At 36.7% G+C, this 21,106-nt stretch overlaps 1 protein-coding gene across 5 annotated transcripts in view; it reads left to right on the top strand.

Annotated features, from left to right (window-relative positions):
• Window positions 1-21,106, top strand: part of LOC134205695 (lachesin-like) — a 678,152-nt gene that overhangs the window by 204,600 nt on the left and 452,446 nt on the right. The window contains exon 1 of one of the 5 annotated variants that reach the window (XM_062681224.1): window positions 1,069-1,167. The exons of 3 other annotated variants lie outside the window; for them this stretch is intronic. Coding sequence is in view for 1 of the 2 variants with exons in the window: in XM_062681223.1 (XP_062537207.1) it covers window positions 1,343-1,412 (70 nt within the window). In the remaining variant the exon portion in view is untranslated. Of the gene's footprint in view, window positions 1-1,068; window positions 1,168-1,314; window positions 1,413-21,106 lie in introns of those variants that run through there. One more of the 5 variants, XM_062681223.1, reaches the window with a different exon arrangement.

The following is a 21,106-nucleotide window of genomic DNA, read 5'->3' as shown; positions in this document are numbered from 1 at the left end:
CCATCTGGGACACACTGGCTTGATTTTTTTTTCGACTTTCAATAAACATTCCTATTTAACAGTTGCATTCGATAATGCTCTAATGAAAATAACCGTTACAGGTGCTAACTCGAAAACGACGAAAAATCATATGGGACTGATATGCGATCATAGGCAGTATAAAACAGCAAACAAATGTGCTTCGAAAAACTTCACAATTTGACAAAATATGAGTCGTATTTCATATATTAAATTTAAGTTAATTCGCGACGACAATGAGAGGGCAACGCTGCAATGCACAACATTATTAAACTGTTTCTTTGATTCTTTCAATTAAATTAATGTGCATGCGTACCTACTAGCATTTGGGTGGGAAATTAGGCGATTATTATTCTTAAATGAACGCTATTTGACTCCGGATCTTTTAAATTCTTGGAGTTCAGTCTGAACTTTTAGTTTCGACGAAAATGCGACTAATTTAGATCCTTGCTACCTTGCTGAATACATTTAATTGCAATTACATCCCTTTGCTGAATCACTTTTTTTTACAATTGAAGAATAATGCATTTGACTGAAATAATGAATTTTTGAGTATATTATTTTCAACCGCTGAAATTCAGCTGCAGATTTGTTCTTTATTTATTTAAGACTAGCAGACCCGACGAATTTCGTTTCGCCTAAAATTGATTTATTTTCTGATTAGTTATATTAGTTATTAGTTATGCAGAAATTTCAGTTTCATTTGTATGGGAGCCCCCCTTTCCAAAGCGGGGAGGGGTCTCGAACCATCTTAAGAACCTTCCTCGGCCCCAAAAATCTCTGCATACAAATTTTCACGCCGATCGGTTCAGTAGTTTCCGAGTCTATAAGGTTCAGACAGACAGAAATTCATTTTTATGTATATAAAAAGAAAAAAGATAAATAAGATATAGATAGATTAATCGACTGTACCATATGAATGTTCTTACTACTCATTTTGTTACAACTTCCAAATATTTAGTCCCACATTTCTTACATACAATATTCATCCAACTGACAGCTTTTCTTTTTCTTTGTTAAAGGTACTAATTTGCAGTCACTATACTGAACCGGATCCTGGCCATAAATCGAACACAAATTCATCGCGAATTCACCGCACTTTCTCACACATTTTGTGGGTCAAAACGTTGATACCGGGCAATGGGCATGGTAAGTAATGCGACCTTTCCACATGCTGCTGCGGTCGACGATGGGCAGCTGTAAACCAATGGAAATCCCCCACGCGGATTGCCTCTCCCACCCGTATTGACACATGAGTGGGCAGTGAAAAACGATCCGCCCAGTCATCACCTACCCGGCTCCATAACTCGGCCGACTCGGCCGGATGGCCGAGAAGGAGCAAATTGCCGGTCGGTGGTCAACGGTGTCTGCTTCTGTGGCCGCACTTGTCCCCGGTAATTTCTCTCAATTAAAATGAAATCAATTTATCACCGGTTGTTGTTCGTTCGTTCGCTCTGCTCAGTCCGTTTTCCGGTGGACACCTCGATGACTGCACTGCCGTGCAATTTATGCTGATTCGTTGCTCGATTGGTTTAATAGCAGTCCAGAAACGGTGGCTGACACACAGACGGAGACTAGGAGGGGTGGGACATAATTTCATATAGTTGCAACCACATTTCGACAGGTTCACGCAATTCATGGGTCTGGCAGTTGCCGTGGTGGAATGTGCATGTGGTTTTCGCTGGGACGGAGCCATGTAGTTTTCATCGAAGGTCAGGGGTGGACACTGAACGCACTTTCGGTTTCAATGAACGACTTCATGTCGGTGGTGCACTGTGCGGACACTCGTGGAAATTTTCGCAATGGAAAGGAAGGTATTCGAGCAATTCAGCGTGTTACAAGTTTCCACAGTGCGAAGGATGAATGGATTGAGGATAAAATCGGGGGACGTAGACTATGCCAACAACTACAACTCAGCACAATGCACATGGTTGTTGGTCAACGTTCTAAAAATAACCCTTCTAGCTTTCCACCCAGATGGTCGTCGGTGGATATAGACATATGGATGCTACGCGGGGACCGACGTAGAGATCGTCAGGAACGGCTAACCCACAACCTACGTGTCTCGTGTGCGATTGTCCGATGTCCACAGGGATAACCCCAGAAGGCCTCGCCATCGAATGCCAACCGAATGATGCCAGTCGGCTCTGCTGGTCGGCCTAGACGGACACAAACCTAGACATGCCACAAACGGATAATGGTTTAGGGCAGCACACTGATTGCGGCGGTTGTGGCACAGACTTCGACCAGTACAAACGGCGGAAGGCTTCCCAAAGGCAGGCAGAACAAGGCACCAAACGAGCGAACAATTGCATTAGATATGGGCAATGCGGCTATGGAGCTTTTGCGTGTACGGCAAAATTACAAAGATAGATAGTGAAGCTATTAAATTTACGCACATGACTGAAGTTGCTATTCTCCGGGCGTTCATTGGGTTGTCCGAGAGGAGCCATATGAGTTGGCATGTTGGTTGAAATACTTGACACCGTATCTATACTTGAAAGTAGCTTTTTAATTAATTTGTGTTAGCTGGGAGGGGTTGCGAGATGTGTGACGATCCATATAATTTTTAGAGGATTCATACAAATAGTGTAAGTTAGGGGGGGGGGTTGACGAAATAGCCAAATTTTACGTAACGTAATTGGTGGACTTTCTTTAAGGAAAATGCCTTTGTATACGCCACGCGAAACCTGATGTATATTTTTTCCTCTGTAGTTTTTTGTGTATATAAAAAACAATGGTTTTTCGTATGAAAGTGCACATTTTTAGGACCCCCTCTCCCTTTAAGAGTTACGTAATCTTTAAACATTCCCTAATATATGCTCATTAAACATCAATTAAATGTTATTAGCTCTTATTTGTGTTAATATATACTTAAAGCACATGATTGGATAAATGCGTACTCTTACCCCACCCGATGCGCACTTTTACCCCACCGGTGGGGTAAGAGTGCGTTTTTCACTTGTCTTGCAATAAGGGTTCTACCAAAAACGAATCTCAATAATTTCAATATTTTTTCCACTGGGTAACATAAAGGAAGAGTATATGAATCATCGACACTGATTTGATACGCAGAAGCTTGCTTCATAAGGGCCACATGATCGATTGAAAACTAAGTGCGTACTCTTGCCCCACTCTACTCTACAGTTAATTCTCCCTAACTCGATACCGAGTTAGGGGAGGTATCGAGATAGGGAACACATTTATATTTGGCCAAATGCCGTTCGGTCGAATAGTTTAAATTTGTTTCTTTATTAAGTGAAGTGAGAAGTGAGATTTTCGAAGTGAATAGTGAACAGCGAGAACTGAGAAGTGAGAAATGACATGTTCGAAATGAGTATAGAGTAGTGAGAACTGAGTGCTAAGAAACGGAAGTGAGTATTGAGTAGTGCGATGTGTGCAGCAACATGTCAGTAGTGGGAAGTGAGAAGTGAGATGTTATAGTTGCAAAGTGAGGATAGTAGGATATGAGTCAGGCTCGGTTCGCTCGGAGGAGTATTCAAGAGAAGGTGTAAACACTTCTCTTTCTCGATCTGTTATCCGAGTGTATCGTGCAGAAATACAATTTCTCGTTGTATGAAATAGCGTGTGTCATACCCAGGAACATGACAAATTGCTGCTTACCAAAATGCATACATTTAGGCTGTGTTCTAAATTTTCCATGTAAATAAGTTGTTGTGAGCGCCTAAACATAGGCATTTTTAATACACAACAGCAAAACACACACAGAAAAAAATAGTGAAAAGTAATCGACGCGTAATTAATAAAGACGTGGAAAATTACACTATTCTGGACGTACATGGATCTTCTTCAACAAGTACACCCTAAATGTATGCAATTTACATAGCATTATGACACTTATTCGTATAAAAGTGACATAATGCAATACAAATTGCATACATTCAGGTAATAAAATCGTTTGAATTTACGCTCTTTTTGGCATTCCCTTTATGTGCATTACTTTCGTGTAAATTTCAACAACTTTTTCTATCTGTGCATACACTTCTCTTTACTTGTACAATTTCTGCACATTTCAAGACGAAGTGTGAGAAATGACCAACCCTAATGAGTAGTTAGATAAACAGAAGCAAGGGGTGAGCAATGAGAGAAGATAATTGGGTAGTGAGAAGTGAGATGTTGACTAGTGAGAAGTAACTGGAAGGTCATAAGACATCATGAAGAAGGAAGATGATAAAAAAGAAAGATACAGAAAAAAAAGTTTCTTACTTCTTGTTCCTAGGCTGTCAGTTTTCACTTCTTACGGCTCCCTTCCCACTCCTTATTTGTAAAGTTGTTACAAGAGCTAGGCCATTAAAGTACAATTTCAATCAAATCACTTACGCTACGCACATAGCATAGTAAGGAATTTGAAGCATGGGATAAGCAAGTGTTATTCGAGTACTTTTTAGGAATCATTGCGCTCCTGGTGGTGGATGAATGAACCACAATTTTAAAAATCCGTCGTTATGTAAATTTGTTTTGATATTCTCATCACTCTTGACCATAACTAGATGCTTCATCAGTTCATATTTGAACTGATGAGGGAATAAAAGAAAACAATAAATGTTTAGCAGGGGCATCGCGTCGTTAAAACTGTCAAAGCAGGCAGAAAAGAATATTCAATTATCTGAATTTGATCGGCAAACGAGTCAGATGTGTGTGAGCCCGAAAACTGAAGAAAAGTGAGTTCAAGACCTATAATTTAGAGAATCTGATTAAAAATTATAATGTACTTTCAGTTACAAACGAATAGTTCGGTATTAGTAGTAGACCTGTGCGCCGCCGCCGCCGGTGGTTTTACTCACGCCGCCGCCGCCGGCGATTTTGGGTCGGCGCGCCGCCGATCATAATTTTGCCACGCCGATGACTAATCGCAATGAAAAAATCAATAAACTTGAGTCGAGTCGAGTAAAATAAGAGCCACTGAAGATGGCCTTACAGAGACGAAATACGTATTTGTACGACAATACAACGTGGTGGAATTGATTGGAATAGTACTAAACTCGTGTTATGATTATTGTTGTTCGTTAGTTGTTAGAATGTTGTTGAGGTAGAACTCGTCAGAATTCAATTTCAAATCTACCTCAAGTGATGGTGCCTCTAAGACAGTGTGGTGACAAACATTGGATAATGAATTGGTTGGTTGATTAGTTGTGAATTTGAATTAGGCTGTATCTAGTTGATTTAATCTACTAAGGGCCAATTTCTTCACCTCCGCTTAACTCTTCAGCGGTGCTTACCCATACGCTTAAACATGGTTTAAGGTCTAAGCGGAGGTGAAGAAATCGACCCTAAGTAGAATAATACAAAAAATGTTGAAATGGTCTATGGAATTCGTCTATGCCAAAGCCTCATTCAGTCGGGCACCTAAATCTGTAGGCAGTGTTGTCCTATACACTGTGCAAAAAAAACTGCTCTTCGATTTTACTCCATCCAAACGATTTAACAATCTTAACTAAGTAAGTGCAACTAATAGAAGGCTATTTGAATTTTCTAAATGTCCATCAAAGTTAAATCGAAGAGCAGAGTTTCTTGCACAGAGTGTAAGACAACACTGCCTGTAGGTGACTCGCAAATTATGTTTGTTGTGTTGTTGTGTTCCTCCGAAAAGTTTCAATAAAAACCTTAGAAAATTACTTTATGTATTCTTCCGGAAATGTCTTACAAAATTTCTCCGAAAATTCTTTCAGAAATTCCATTACGGATTTCTTCAGAAAATCCTTCACGAATTTCTTCAGGAAATTCCTTATGGAATGCATACAAAAAAATTGTTTCAGTAATTTCTACGAAAATGTTGTTCAGAATTCCTTAGAAGCATCGTAGAGGAATTCCTTCGGATATTTCTTAATAAATTTCTCAAGAAATTCCATTTGGAGTTTCTTCAAAAACTGTTTAGCAACTCTCCAATTTTTTAAAGGAATACCTCCTCATGAATTTCTTCGGCAATTATTCTATGAATTCCTCAAATAAATTCTTCCAGAGATTGCATAAGGGATTTCTTCCTAATTTTCCTAAGGAATTTCTTCAGAACTTCTTCCAGCAATTCCTTTAAAATATTCTCCGAGAATTCTTCCAGAACTTCCTGCAGGAATTCCATCGAAAATGCCTTCATGCCAATGCCTACGAAATTCTTTCAGTAATATCTTCAGATTTTTTCAGTGTTAGTTGTTTAATTTATTTGTTTTATTTTTTCAAAAATTCAATTAGCAACCGAGAACTGTTTCATTATCTAATTAATTTTCAATGGATATCCTGAAAGAAACTTATAAAGAAATCCCTGATGCAATATCCAAAGGAATTATTGGTGGAGTTTTTTTTTAGATTATACAAGGAGGTTTTTTTGAGGAGCTCTCAGATTAATTTTTGGAGAAGGTTTTGAAGAAATTCCTGGAGGGTTTTGTGCAGGAGTTTCTAAATGTATTTCCGAAGGCAGTTTTAAAAGAGAGCCTGAATGAATTTTCAAAAATAATTCCCGTTTGAACTACTTTAAGAGATTTTGAAAGTATTTCTAAACAACTTCCCACAAACCACGTAGGCCGAATTTTCTCATTTCCAAACCCACCATTCCTTCCCCCCCGTAAACTTTTCCAAAACCCCTCCCCCCCCTCCCTTGAAGTCTACGTAGACTTTTCCAAATTTAACAAAATGTCATATGTGATTGGAAAGAAATTGGAAATCAACCACGTTTTCAGAAATTCAGATATACAAATCCATTTTCAAATCCATTGTAAACACTACAGTAAACTTCAAATTTTTAAACCTAACAAAATCAAACTGAACAAAAATTCAACTCCAATATCAATTAAAATTCAATACGAAATAAAATTCAATCCTCTGTCCATAGCTCCTGAAACCAAATCTCGAAGCCAATAATTTTAATTTCTGTAGGATTTGATTCCTCCTAGAGGTGTGCGCCACCGCCACCGGCACTTGCATAGGCGCACCACTGCTTAAAATCTGTCACGCATCTGAATTATAATTTTTCATGCCGGTTCAAATTTGTAGAAAACCCAAGAATTTTCAGAATTTCGAAAAATTTCGAGTTGAAATTCCGAGAACGTATTTTAAAAAGTTTGTCGTAGAAATTCCGTAGAATTTCCCGATTGATACTTCAATCACAGACAAACAGACATAACACATTGAACATTTACTCATCAAATTCATCGTCGTTCAAACACTAACGACATCTGTTTATTTTAGTTGGTTGGGCAAATCACGAACCAGATGGCGGTAGTGAGCAAACGTCAAACTCGAGCAAAAACGATGCGCGCGCCACGAGTGATCGATTGGCCAACTAATGATTATTTGAATTGACCAGTAAATCAGAAAACGATGGAAATTTGACGAGTGTTATGTCTGTTTGTCTGTGCTTCAAAGTTTCCAGGTAATACGCCAAAGAACTCTCCGTGATAATTCCGATATTTTTCTCGAAACTTTCATTCCGTTGAAATCTCAAGAATTTTCTCTAAATTCCAAAAGTTTTCCCGTTAAAATGTCGAGTAATTTTCCGTGAAAATTTTGAATTATTTCCCGTTGAAACCATGCTAAAGGTTTGCTACGATATTTTGACATTTCTCTTGCAAAGTAGGAGCGATTTCCTGAAGAAATTTTAAAAAAGTTTTCCAGAAAATTTTCGGTGGAAATTATGAAGGAATTATCAGTTAAATTTGTGGTGAATTTATCGTAAAAAATAGAATAGATGTTCATGAAAATTACAAATGCTTTCTTACAAGAATTGCAATAATTTTTTTGTGAAAACTCAAAGAGTTTTTGGTGGGAAATTCAAATAATTTCTCGTGAAAGTTTTCAACAATTTCTTTTTCCATCGATGATTTCAAAGAATTTTCATTAGAACTGCCGAATAAATTGCCGTTAAATTTCGAAGAATTTCGCTTATATGTATGTACAAAGAATTCCTCGCGAAAATTCCAAGAATTTCAGAAATTAAGAAAAATTTCCCGGGGACTTCCCAAAAAATCTTTAGTGGAAATTCTGAAGAATTTCTCACGGAAATTTTGGAGAATTCCCCTTACAAGTTCCAAAGAATGTCTTTTAGAAATTCCAAAGACTTCTTCTTGGATATTCCAAAATGCTTTCTTTGTAAATTCTTAATAATTTTTGTCGAAGTGCGACATAATTCCCAGTGTAAATTCTAAAGAATCACTTGTAGTTTTTAAAGAAGTTCCTGCCGACAATCAAATGATATTTCACGGTGTCTCTGTGGGGAAATGTTAATTTGAAAAAATCAGTATCTATGTAACACCCACCACGCGAAAGCATATGCTCTCCTCTTTCATGTCGTGGGTAAATTAAAATGTTCTATCGGGGGATCTAGAACAATTTCTATTTTTTCTCAGTATTTTTAGTGCAATTTTCATATAAATCTCTAATGATAGCCGATTCAACACCCCCAAAAATGTATGGAAAAATGACCCCCCATAGAACAAATGCACCTACGTGAAAGAGAAAAACCTATACTTTCGTGTAGTGAGTATTTTAGAGATACTGATTTTTTTGAAAACAAGCCCCTTTGGACAAACACGCCGTGTATTTTAGTAGAATCTACAATGTACTCACTCAATATAATCCAAGTGGAAATTTTGAATTTTTTTCGAAATTTTTTTATAGAATACTTTGGAGAATTTTCCTGCTCAACACAGAAGAATTTGCTGTTGAAATCATGATATTTTTAAGCCGTAGTTCAGACTATTACTTCAGTGAAATCCATAAGAGATTCGAGAGATTATTTCGGTAAAATCTTGCAAAAAAAACGGAAAAATCGAAAAAAAATCAAACAAGTGAACTTCGCACAAAGCTGCTGTATGAAATGTTTTCCGAAAAAAAAAATTAAAAAAATCTACGTAGACTTTTTGTATATACCCGCCCCCCTTCGTAGACTGACGTAGACTTTTTTGAACCCTCTCCCCCTCAAGAGTCTACGTGGTTTATGGACAACCCCTAAAAGAATTTCTGAGGGAATATTTGAAGGAATTTCCGAAAGAATTCTCAAAGGAATTTATGAAGAAATTTCTCATACAATTTCAGTGGAAATACCTGCTGGTATTTCTAAAGTAATTCCTAGATTTCTCTAGGATTTTTTTTGTAATTCTCCAAAAAATACTATGGAGATTCGTCCAGGAATTCCCTCGGCTATTACCTCAAGGAGTTCTACAAAAACTCCTCCGAAAACGAATTCCAGAAAGTCTTTCGAAAATTCTCTCAACTGTATTCTGAAATTTCTCTCAGGAATTAGTTCGGAAAAAGTTCCTTCAGAAATTTGCTTAAGAAAACCTTGGGAAAATCGTTAAGGTGTTTCCCGAAAATTCCTCAAGAAATTCTTCTAAGAACTCTTTTGGAATTCCTTGAAAAGTTCTAGGACGAAATTTCCTCAAGAATTCCTGAACAAGTTCCTGAAGGAATATTCGTAGAAGTCCCTGAAGGTTTTTTTTTTCAAAGTAACTCCTGAAGAAACTTCTGACAGTCTTAGATATCTCCGAAAATTCCTTTGGACATTCCGTCAAGACTTCGTTCAGAAATTCGGATATACCTTCTGAAAATCCTTCTTTTTGAAATATCTACAGAGAATGTTTCAGGAGTTCCTTAGGAAATTATTTCAAAATTCCAAAAAAAAATCTCTAAAAACTCCTTCAGAAATTTATTAACGGATTACTTCGGAAATTTCTGTCAGCTTCGGAATTTTGCTCTGGAATTTCTTTGAAAATCAATTTGATATTCCTTCGGAGTTCCTTAGCAAGTTCCTTGACAATCATTGTTCCTGAAATTCCCATAGGAGTTCTTCCAAAACTACTTTAAGCAATTTAATATAGAAATTCTCAGGGTAATCCTTTAAAAATTCCTCCAGAAAATTCTTTTGTAACTTCCATGAAGCTACCTACAGACACTGACAAAACTAGCTCTGTACACATCGTTGATTCGTCCTGTCGTCCTGTACGGCCTTGAATCATGGACGTTAAAAGATGCAGATTATCAAATTCTCAAAGCGTGGTGGAAAATGGTTAATGGAGCAGACGAATGAATGAATCACGAGTTAAACCAAGTATAAAAAATGCAGACATAGGCAGGTTGATAAAATAAGGCAGATTACAGTGGGTTGGACATGTAGTGCGTATGCAGGAAGAGAGACCAGCAAAAGAACTTGCAGAGAACCTGGAACATGACGTTGGCTCTGGGGTGTGCAATCGAAAAAGATGCGGAAGCAGTCGCTGATGCATTTTGGAAATACTGTTAGGAATTCCTTCGAAATGTCTGTGGGGCAAAATTTTCTTAAAAGGTTTCTACTACACTTTCCAACACTACTTCAGGAATTTTCTCGGAAAGTCCTTTAGAAAAGTCTCTTAGGAATTACATCAGAAAATAGTTCATTCTTTAATAAATTTTCGAATGAATATATTTTATGTTTTACTAAAGGAATTTCCCAAAGAGAACCTGAATGGATTAGTCTTTCTAAAATAGAAAAATTCTGCAGGCATTGTCATAAAATACGAAGGAATTACGAATACGAAGGAATTCCTAATGAAATTTGCTGAGAAATGCCTGTAGGAATAAAAAAAAAAAATCATAGTTTCCTCCAGAAATTCTTTCAGAAACTCCACCTTTGTTGGCATATTTAGGCAAATTTCAGGAAAATATTAGATGTTTTCGGAAACTTAGTTATTTTGAGATCAAAACGACTGAAGTGCATCTAAATCGTAAATTTGAAATAACTTTTGAAAAAAGTTATTACCAATTTGCTCTATGACACCGAAATCTATAATTCTTCATTTAGGGGTCACGAAAAAGTAAAGCAGGATTTATTGTTAAAATTTGATTATTCAAAATCAAAGAGTAACAAAATAGTGGAAATTCAAATAACATTTTGAAATCAGGTATTGATTAGTATCGCTGGCAATTGACTATTTTGAATGTGCTGTTTGATGATCGGCAAACGCAGAATATTGCAATTTTAATCCACTGAAGTCGGTTTTTATACGGGCGATTCCTACCGTGTGAATCAAACCCCGTTATCCAAAAATCCACGGTAAAATTGATTTTTTCATCCACGCCGGTTCACGCCGCCGCCACCGCCACCGATAAAAGTCAACGGCGCGCCGCCGTGACGCCGCCGCCGCTGGGGCAAAAGTGACCACCACGCCGCCGCCGCCGATGATATGACCGGCGCACAGGTTTAGTAGTTAAATCTACTTGAATAGGCCCTAGTAGGAGTTTTTTTATATAAGATTGTGAGTTGCACATGTGTAAAACTAAACGACGTGTTAAAAATGTTCTCTAAAATTGTTGTCCATAGGCAATTGATAGTGGGAGTATAGAAAACTCGAATTCAGTGCTGTACTATTGTACTGCACATGCAGAATTTCCACGAGGCGCAGGTATTGTAAACTGTTGGCATTCCTATGAAACCTTTATGTGAAAACCCATACGAAATCCTGAATTGTAATGCGACCGTTATTGTATTTTTTTCTTGAAGGACACATTCATCCTTCAAGCGAAGGTACTACGTCAGGGTGTAGGGGATAGCCACTCGCTTAGCTGTCTCTAGGGCGAACCAGAAGCGCGCCGGCTTGTAGGCTGGTCCTCGTCGTCGTGCCCGTGTTCACCCTCGCGCACCCCGGGCCCGTCGAAGGTCGCCACACCTTCATAGGAATCTACTAAGTCATAGAAATTAAACTGATTCCGAACCGCCTCGAAGGAAATTGTGGGAGAGTGTGCACACTGGTAGCTCGAACCTCTCCATTCGTTGAAGTAGCACACGCATCGGCCATCCAAGCCGTACTCGTTAGCGGAGATTTGCTACCACGTCCAGGCAGGACCGTCCATTGGCCATCGCCCAATAGGAGTGAGCGCCTCACACTAGTCGCTGTCGCTACGTAAACGTCACCTAGGGTGCCGTCGCCTGTGGCGGCCATATCGGTAGTTTTCTGCAGAAGTTCCAACCATCGTCAGGGGAGAGGCCATCCGCCCGCCATCCCAAGAGGTGAGCGCCTCCATCAGCAGTATATTGGCCACTACTTCCCTGTACGATAAGGTACCGTCATCGGAAGTTACCAAAGCTGTAAGCTGTCATCAGGAATCCGGAAACAAGCGGGTCAGAATCATCTAGTTTTAAATACAATAACGTCGTGATTTTATAGACCTGAAATGCATTCATAACGAAGAACTGCGCGCAGTAAAGATTAGGCTAGAAGGTTTTAAGGACAAAATTAGCATCTTAAGTCGAAATACTGGTATGAGAATAGAATGTGCACATATTATGAATTGATGCCTCGAAGTCTTTGAACTCCAACCCGAGAAAAAAGGAAACTTGAATATTGCGCGGTCGTTAAAATAGAATTAACTTGGCCCCCTAGTTGTTGTTTTGATGTTTGCGGATGTCAATAGGGAGTTACGGTACGATTGGTTCGGTTTAGCCTTCTATTTGAAAAGAACTCGCCTTGAGGAGTTCAGCCGGGAAAGATCTTGCTGGTCCACATGTGAGTAGAATTCAGCTACTTGCTTGGCGCTAAAGTGGGCTTAGTTGAATTGAACCGTTACACATTTTCACTACTTACTTCTTACTTTTCTTTTCTCGCCTCCTCTTCCCACTATTCATCTTTCTCTTCGCACATCTCACTTCTCACTACTGCTTCGCACTACAAATGTCGCACTTCTAACTTCTCACCTCTCATCTGCCCCCCCCCCCTACTCACTTCTTATCTCGAATTTCTTACTGCTTACTTTTAACTTCTCACTTCTCACTATTCATTTCTCATTTCTCACTTCTCACTTTTCACATCTCACTACTCACTCCATACTTCTTATTTCTCACTTATACCGTCTTATATCTCACTTCTGATTTTTCATTTCTAACTTATTGCTTTTACTTCTCACTTCTAACTTTCCCTTCTAACTTTGCACTTATTTCTCAATTGCCACTACTTACTTCTCACTTCTTCTATCGCACTTCTCACACCCCATTTCTTACTTTTCACTTCTCACTTCTTACGTCTCACTTCTTATTTCTCACTTCTTACTTCCAATTTCTCACTGCCCACTTTAAACTTTTCACTTCTTACTATTCATTTCACACTTCTCACTTCACACATCTCACTTCTCACTTCGTACTTCTCATTTTTCCCTTTTCACTTCTCACTTTTCAGTTATACCTTCTTAAATCTCACTTCTGACTTCTTATTTCTCACTTATTACTTTTCACTTCTAACTTCTTATTTTTTCCTTCTTACTTTTCACTTTACACTTTTCACTCTTCACTTTGAATTTCTCACTTCTAAATTCTCACTTCTCATTTCTCAATTGCCACTAATCAGTTCTTACTTCGCACTTCTCACTTCTCATTTCTCACTACTTCGCTGATCACTTTTCACTTCTAACTTCTTATTATATCGTGCATGTCACTGTTTCAGACAACATCGAGTTAGCGATGTTAAAATACATTGGAAAATAACTTCGACTTAGAGAACAACTGCAGAGGTATATTAATTGCCGTTATACGATATCAAAATACTAGAGCTGTCAAATTGTATACAATGAGGTTAGATAACAAATACCTTGTTCCACTCATTGGTTACTTCTGCAATTACGATTGATCTGTTCTGAAGTAGCAACTGCAGAGTGTCATCATTCTCAAGCTCAGAAAATGCATCTGAATCTGAAATCTGAAATCTGAAATTCGCATTTCAAGAGAAAATATATTCGCATTTCCAGAGGAAATTCATCCGGAAATTGATGCAAGTTTACAATTCAAATTCTTCTAAATTTCCAAAAGAAATTTTTCTGAAATTCCAAGGGAAATGCATTTGAATTCCCAGAGGTAGTTCATCCGAATTTTTAGAAGGAAATACATCCGATCCTCCTCTATTCCCCAGGCTTTCTCGAGAAATTCATCCGAATTTCGATTAAGAAATCATCTAAGGCAATCCTCCCAATCGGTATGGGAAATTCATCCAAATTTTCAAAATAAATTCATCCGAATTCACATAGGAGATTCAATTTTATTTTCAAAGGAAATTCATCCGATTTCTTATAGCAAACATTCATACAAATTCAACAAATTTATCCAAGATTCAAGAAGAAATTTAATATTTTTTTTTTATTTATTTTAATATTTTTGGAAGGGGAAAAGCCAAGGCATAAAAACGCCATGAAACAATCAGTACAATATTATTTCTTAACCAACATAATTTCATTTTTGTAATTCACGAATTCCCAATTACTATGCATATACAAATACAACAGACCTCCGACAGTCAGAAGTGACTGATATTGAGGCCTTTCATTGTGGATTTTTGCATTCAAAGCCAACGGCGGTTTTTATACTATGTGCTCAAAATATATATGCTTTTAGAGCATTTTTAAATCTAAAGAGTGGTGTGACGTTGGAAATATTTGTAGGTATGTTGTTGTAGTTTGAAATCGCGCTGTACATACATCCTAAACGTAGATAGTTGGTTCTTGGCGCCAATATGCGTAGGAATTATCAAATCGAACGCGTTTGATAGCTAGGTAGATCACGGCTACGTTGCAAATTCAAATTGTTTTTAATTAGATTATTTTTACTTTATAAACAAACAATATTGCTTCATATAACTTAATTTGTTTGTAGTTCATCATGTTATTATTGATGTAAAGATCAATTGTTCTTGTATCAGGATTGTTGTATTGCTCCCAAAAAATACTCGCATAGAATTTGTTCAGAGTTACAATTATTCTGTTAATAACATATTAAGTAGGAGCATTTTGCCAGATGATACTCATGTACGTTATCTTCGAGTGAACATGTGCGAAATACAAATGATTTTTTACTTTCTTTTGATGGTAACATGTACATTAGCTAGTTCTACGCAGCATTCCAAGAAATTTAACTATTTTAGAATTAATGCTTTTCAACGTATGGCTATTCCATTTCAAATTTTGCTGCAATATTAATCCTAAATAATTATGAACAAAATTCTTTTCTACTTCGTTAGTTCCTAGGAACAGATTGTAATTTATAGTACTAAAAACGATCCGTGCTTGAAAAGATCATGTGCTTTGATTTTGCAGCGTTCGTAAGCTTCCCGTTATTGGCAAAATAAATCTTCAAAGATTCAGGTCATGCTGCATATCATCAAATAATCTGATCCTAAACTCTCTGCATATATAGACAAGAACAGAATCATCTGCGTACATTTTAAACGAACCTTTTAATGGAACACGAAACATATCGTTAAAATAGATAATAAACGAAAAGCGGACCTAATATGGAGCCTTGAGGTACTCCACTGACATATTGTGTTTTCGAACTAGTAACGCGCCTTCTAACTGAACTATTTGTGTTCTGTTTTCATGTATGATTCGATCAGGGTTATATGCATTTCCTCTCTTATTTCGTATCTGTTCAGCAGTTTTAACAACAGCATATCATGCGGGACACAATCAAAAGCCTTCGATACATCAATGAGAATTGCTGAACAAATTTTTCTTCTATCTATGTTCGTTTGGATCCTCATTAACTAAACTGACTACCGCACTTGTGGTGTTAGAACGAGGCTGAAACCCGAATTGATTGCTATTGATCCACATTATTATGAGTGAAGAAATCAAAGCAATCCCTTATGAATCAGTTTTCAACCGGCTTAGACATATTAGAGAGTATAGAAGCCATAGGTCTATAGTTTTTCAACACTAGATTTGCATCCTTTTTTGTGAATTGGTGTTACTCGTTGCCCTTTTCAATTGGTCTGGGAACGCTCCTTCTACTATTGAGCGGTTGATAAAGGTAGTGTAGCATCGGAAGAATAACATCAATATTTTGTTTCAAAAATTTTGTGAGAATGCATATCTATTAGCCAGCGGAACTTGATGTCTTGATTTCTTGTTACATAATTCCCTATTTCGTTGTTCGAAGGGCTGGCAGCATCATAACCAGTAATCGATCTGGATGAACTACTGGATAAAGTACAAACTCGTGGTCGGTTATTATATTCACATAATAAGCGCATTTTGTAGTTGACCATAGGTATGTTTATCAAAATATTCATTAAAATGAAACATTGCCATATTTTAAAGTCGTATCTGTTACAGTGGGTGTCTCCGATTATGATTTTTCGTAAAGTATGAACTTTTGACATTTTGTTTTTTTTATTAAATACTATTTCGTTCATAATGTTTCCATACTTTTCTAATATTTTCACGATTATTTTCTGTCTAATATTCTATAGTATTGTTTTGTTTATATCTTGTTACCTTGGTAACATAATTTTCTGTCTACAATAGTTTGCTTTAACATTTGAGAGCATTATTAGGGCCACTCTAAAGTTCTTCGATAAAACTGTTCTTGCTTATGCAGGAATTTGCTCGAGCATAATCATCTACCCATGGCAGCTTTACGCGAGTGTTTTTGTTTAAGTCTAATCTTATGCGAACTATTTATGCAATTACATCTGAAGTTAAAACACATAGTTCACTTAAATTTGTTTACTTGTGAAATTTTTCTGACCGAGGTCAAAAGAAGCATTTCAAGATTGATTTTTGTCGCTTCGATGACTGGGTTCACTTTTAAGAAGTCAGAAAAGCATTCCAGACAGTCAACATTGCTCTATGATCAGTGAAACTAAGATCAAATGTAGGCCTCATTGTATACTCATAGTTAACTATATTTGTTAATCCGTGGTCGATAATTGATCCTGACGATCCACTTCTATAAAGTGAAACCAGACGCATTGTATTTTATTTAGAAATGCAAACCAATTCAGTCTGTAACCATTTCCTGATATTGAGTTGATTGTGGGTTCAAAAGATTGATGTTATAGTCTCCAACACACACTAATCTATTATGAGTCACCAACTGCTTGTCGAAGAAAGCAATACTAGCGACCAGATCAGCATGGTGTGGCCTATACTCAACAACAATTTTCAAATTTGGATTCCTTCAGTAGAGTAACGATAAGACTTCCCTCAAGAAACTCCTCTTTCACTATGGTTTCCAAATCCAGTCAGACGATGTGAATGAAAATACAAGCTCCTCCTCCACTTCTCGTTGACCTCGGGCAGCATACTGCGACATAGTCATCTAAGTGACATAGATACAATATTACGTATTGCTACGTTCGAAAAAGATAGGTTTTGAGATATTTGAGGATATTAAAGGCAAAAAAATTTTTTTTTTACTGTGCACATTTTCTTAAGAATCACCATTTAGTTGTCTAACTTGCTGAAAAAATCATAACAATCGAACATTCCGTTTTGCTGTGCAGCTTTTAAATATTTTTGAACTTTTCACATACACCCTTTTGAAAAGAAGTCGACTCAATATGAAGATTTGATATCGAAAATGACGAAAATGAAAACTGTGCTAAGTTTCAACTCATAGAAAATCATGAATTAAAAATTTTCTTAAATTTTGATGCTGTTGCTTTTAATCGCTCAATTATCTTTATCTTTCTTTCCTTCATTTTCGTTCTGCTTCATCCTTCTTTCTCATTTATTCATGCTTATTCTTCCTTCTTTCGTCATTTTGCGTTCTTTCTTTTTTCTTTTTTCTTATTTATTGCTCCTTGTTCCTTCTGTCTTCTGCATTCTGTCTTCTTTCCTCTTCCTTCTTTTTATTTTCTCATTCTTTATTCCTTCTTTCTTATTTAAATTTCTTCATCCGTCTTTCTTCCTCCGTGTTCTTTAATTTTTTCCTTATTCTTCTTCGTTTTTCCTTCTAACTTTTTCTTTTTCTTTTCTTCTGCTTTCTGTCGTTGTACCGAAAGGCTATCATTTCACTCCGAAAACGAACTTTTATAGAAGCCTCTGAGACCCATAGTATTACATACAATCGACTCAGCTCGACGAGCTGCACATGTCTGTCTCGTCCTGTGTATGTATGTTTGTATGAGTGTGTGTGTATGTACAAAGCTATAAAAACATTAGACAACTTTTCGTATAGTAATCCTTAACCGATTTTCTCGCAACAAGTTTCATTCGACAGGGACAAAGCTTGTTGATCACTATTGAATTTTATAACGATCGGTCATTGCGTTTCAAAGTTATGAAGAAAATGGTACATTGGACCATATAAACCCATATAAGGTTGGTGTCTTAACTAAATGCGAGAAAGGCACCACCAACGCTAGGTGGATTAATCTGGTTTTTATTCTTCATTATACTTTTTCATTTCTTTTATTCCTTTTTCTCCTTCGTCCTTTTCGTTCTCCTCCTTCCTACCTTCTTTTTTTTCATTCTTCCTTCTTCTTTTCTTTTCTTTCTTCTTTCTTCTTTTTCTTTCATACTTCTTCCTTTCACCTTTTTTTCTTCGTCTATCGTCATTCGTCCTTCTTCCTTCATCCTACGTCCTTTTTCCTTTTTTATCTTCTTTCTTCCTTTGTCCTTATTCCTTCTTTCCTCTCCTTTCCCTGTTCTTCCTTTTTTATTCTTCCTCCATTTTTCTTTCGGCTTCCTTTTGCCACTTCTTCTTCTTCTTCTTCTTGGCATTACATCCCACACTGGGACAGAACCGCCTGCAGCTTAGTTTTCATTAAGCACTTCCACAGTTATTAACTGAGGTTTCTAAGAGGTACCATTTTGCATTCGTATATCATGGCTAACACGATGATACTTTTAGCCCAGGGAAGTCGAGACAATTTCCAATCGAAAATTGCCTAGAGGCACGAATCGAACCCGCCACCCCAGCATGGTTTCTTTGTAGCGCGTCTTACCGCAGCTCAAGGAGGAGGTCTTCTTCTTCCTAATCCTTTAATATCCATCCTTGAATCTCCACTCTTTCTTACACATTTTTCTGCTTCTTTCTTCTTTCTCTTTTCTTTTTTATTTTTTTTTCTATTTTTTCTTTCTTTGTCCTTTTTCCGTCGTCCATCGTTTTATTTTCTTTTATCTTCTTAATTTTTCCTTTTCCTTCTTGCTTCTTCTTCTTTCTTATTTATTCTTCCTGCTTTCTTCCTTCTTCTTTTTGTTTTTCTTCTTCTTTTTTGTCCTTTTTTTTCCTTTTCCTTTCATTTTTTCTCCTCATTATGTTTTGCTTTTTCGTTTTGTTGGTGCTTGTGTCTTGTGTCACTGCTTCTGCCCTCATGGAGATTAAAGGTTTGATCCTGGCCCTGTCCAATTTCCTATTAGATAATTTCGTTAATCATATAACTCAATCTCTTTTGAATCAAATTCTCATTGCTAGCAAGTATGATTCTAAACATAGAATTGTTAAAAAGTGCCTGTTACTTAGTAGTAAATAAAATGTAAAAATAGATTTATTCATTTGTACCGCATACAAATGTTATATACGCGTGCTATGTCAGCCCTCTATACAAGAATGTGAGGTTGATGTGCGGAAGGAGGTGGTAGACGTGGTGTGGTATAGAATGCAATAATTCAAATTCTAATTGTAAAAATGAATCCATTAGAATTCACTTTGATACTTTCTCATTACTTAGTACTTCTAATTTCTATTCATATATTCCTATCCCATAGATCGCATCACTTACCAAAGTGAATCCAGATAGTATATCTAACACAATATCCTATCCCAGACAATCGTGGAGATGCAGAGGTATACTCGGTCTCTAGTAGCAAGAGAGATGAACTAATAATCCTTCCTTCCTTGATGACCGTAAGGACGCTGGCGCGTAATTGACTTAGTAAAATGCATTAAATTTCCGAAATTTGGACATTGAGAATGATAGAAACCCAAGCTCCATTCAATTGGTCTCGTACAATTTCGCAAGTTCTAATCAATCAAGTAGACAACATGAATTGTACGGTTATACTGCTCATGCTCATGCTCATTCTTTTTTGCTTTTTCGTTTTTCTTTCTTCCTTCATCCTATTATTTTCTTTTTTCTTTCTTTTTCCTTCTCCTTTTTTTACTTCCGTCTTCTTTTTCATCATTTTCCGTTCTTCCTAATATGCTCTCTTTTTCTTCCCTTTTATATTTTCTTCTTTATTTCTCCTACCTCCTTCTTCATTCTTCCATTTTCTTTTTTCTTCTTCATTCTTCCTTGTTCCTTCTTCCTGCTTTTTGGTTCCTTTTTAATTGTTCCTTATTTCTTCTTTCCTCTCTAATTTCTGTTTTTTACATCTTTCTTTTTTTCTGCTTGCTTTTTCTTTTTTTTTCGTTTTCTTTCTCCCTTCCCTTTTTCCCCCATCCTTCTTCCTTCGCTTTTTTATTCTTCTTTCTCACTTCTCCTTTCTTCCTTTTTCTTCCTCCCTTCCCCCTTCTTCTTTCATTTTTCTATTTTCTTCTCTTTCCTTTCTTCCTTTACCTTTATTTTTATTTTCATCTTCCCCCTTCCTTCTTATTTGCTTTTTCTTTCTTCACCCTTTTTCTCAAATCTTTCCACTTACTTCTCACTTCTCAACATCATATCTTACTTCTTCATTTTTTATTTATTTTTTCTTTGTCCTTCTTCCTTCGTCCGTCGTCTGTTTTTCTTTTTTTCTTTTCCTTCTTGCTTTTCTTTCTTTTTTATTTTTTCTGCCTTTTTCCTTCCTTCACTTCCTTTTTCCTTTTTTGTCTTTTCTTATTTTTTCCCTTTTTTCTCCCTTCTTCTTTCTTCTTTCTTTCTCTTCATTCTCCTTTCCCCTTTTTTCCTCATTCCTTCTTGCTTTTTCTTTTTTCCTTCCTTCCTTTATCCTATTTTTTTTCTTTCTTTTTCTTTCTCTTTTTTTATTCCTTCTTTTTTCTTTTTTTCCATCTTTCTCCTTTCTTCCTCATAAACTTTCTTGATTGATTGATTGTCTTTATTTGAGAAGCTTTCAGGCCTTGACTGGCTCACCTCTAAAGTAAACTTTCTTCTTCTTCCCTTTTATACTTTCTTCTTTATTTGTCCTACCTCTTCCTTTATTCTTCCTTTTGATTTCTTCTTTTTTTCCTTATTCATTCTTCCTTGTTCCTTCATCCATCTTCCTGCTTTTCGGTTCCTTTTTCTTTGTTCCTTCTTTTTTTCCTCTCTCTATTCTGCTTTCTACATCTTTCTTTTTTCTTCTTGCTTTTTATTCTTTCTCTCATTTTTATCCAGCCTCCTTCTTTCTCTTTTTTTATTCTTTTATCTCACTTCTTGCTTCTTCCTTTTTCTTTCTCTCTTTTCCTATTCTTTCTTCT

The sequence above is a fragment of the Armigeres subalbatus genome, chromosome 1 (assembly GCF_024139115.2).
Source record: "Armigeres subalbatus isolate Guangzhou_Male chromosome 1, GZ_Asu_2, whole genome shotgun sequence".
Taxonomy (NCBI): Eukaryota; Metazoa; Arthropoda; class Insecta; order Diptera; family Culicidae; genus Armigeres; species Armigeres subalbatus.
This window is presented reverse-complemented; position numbering and strand designations above follow the sequence as displayed.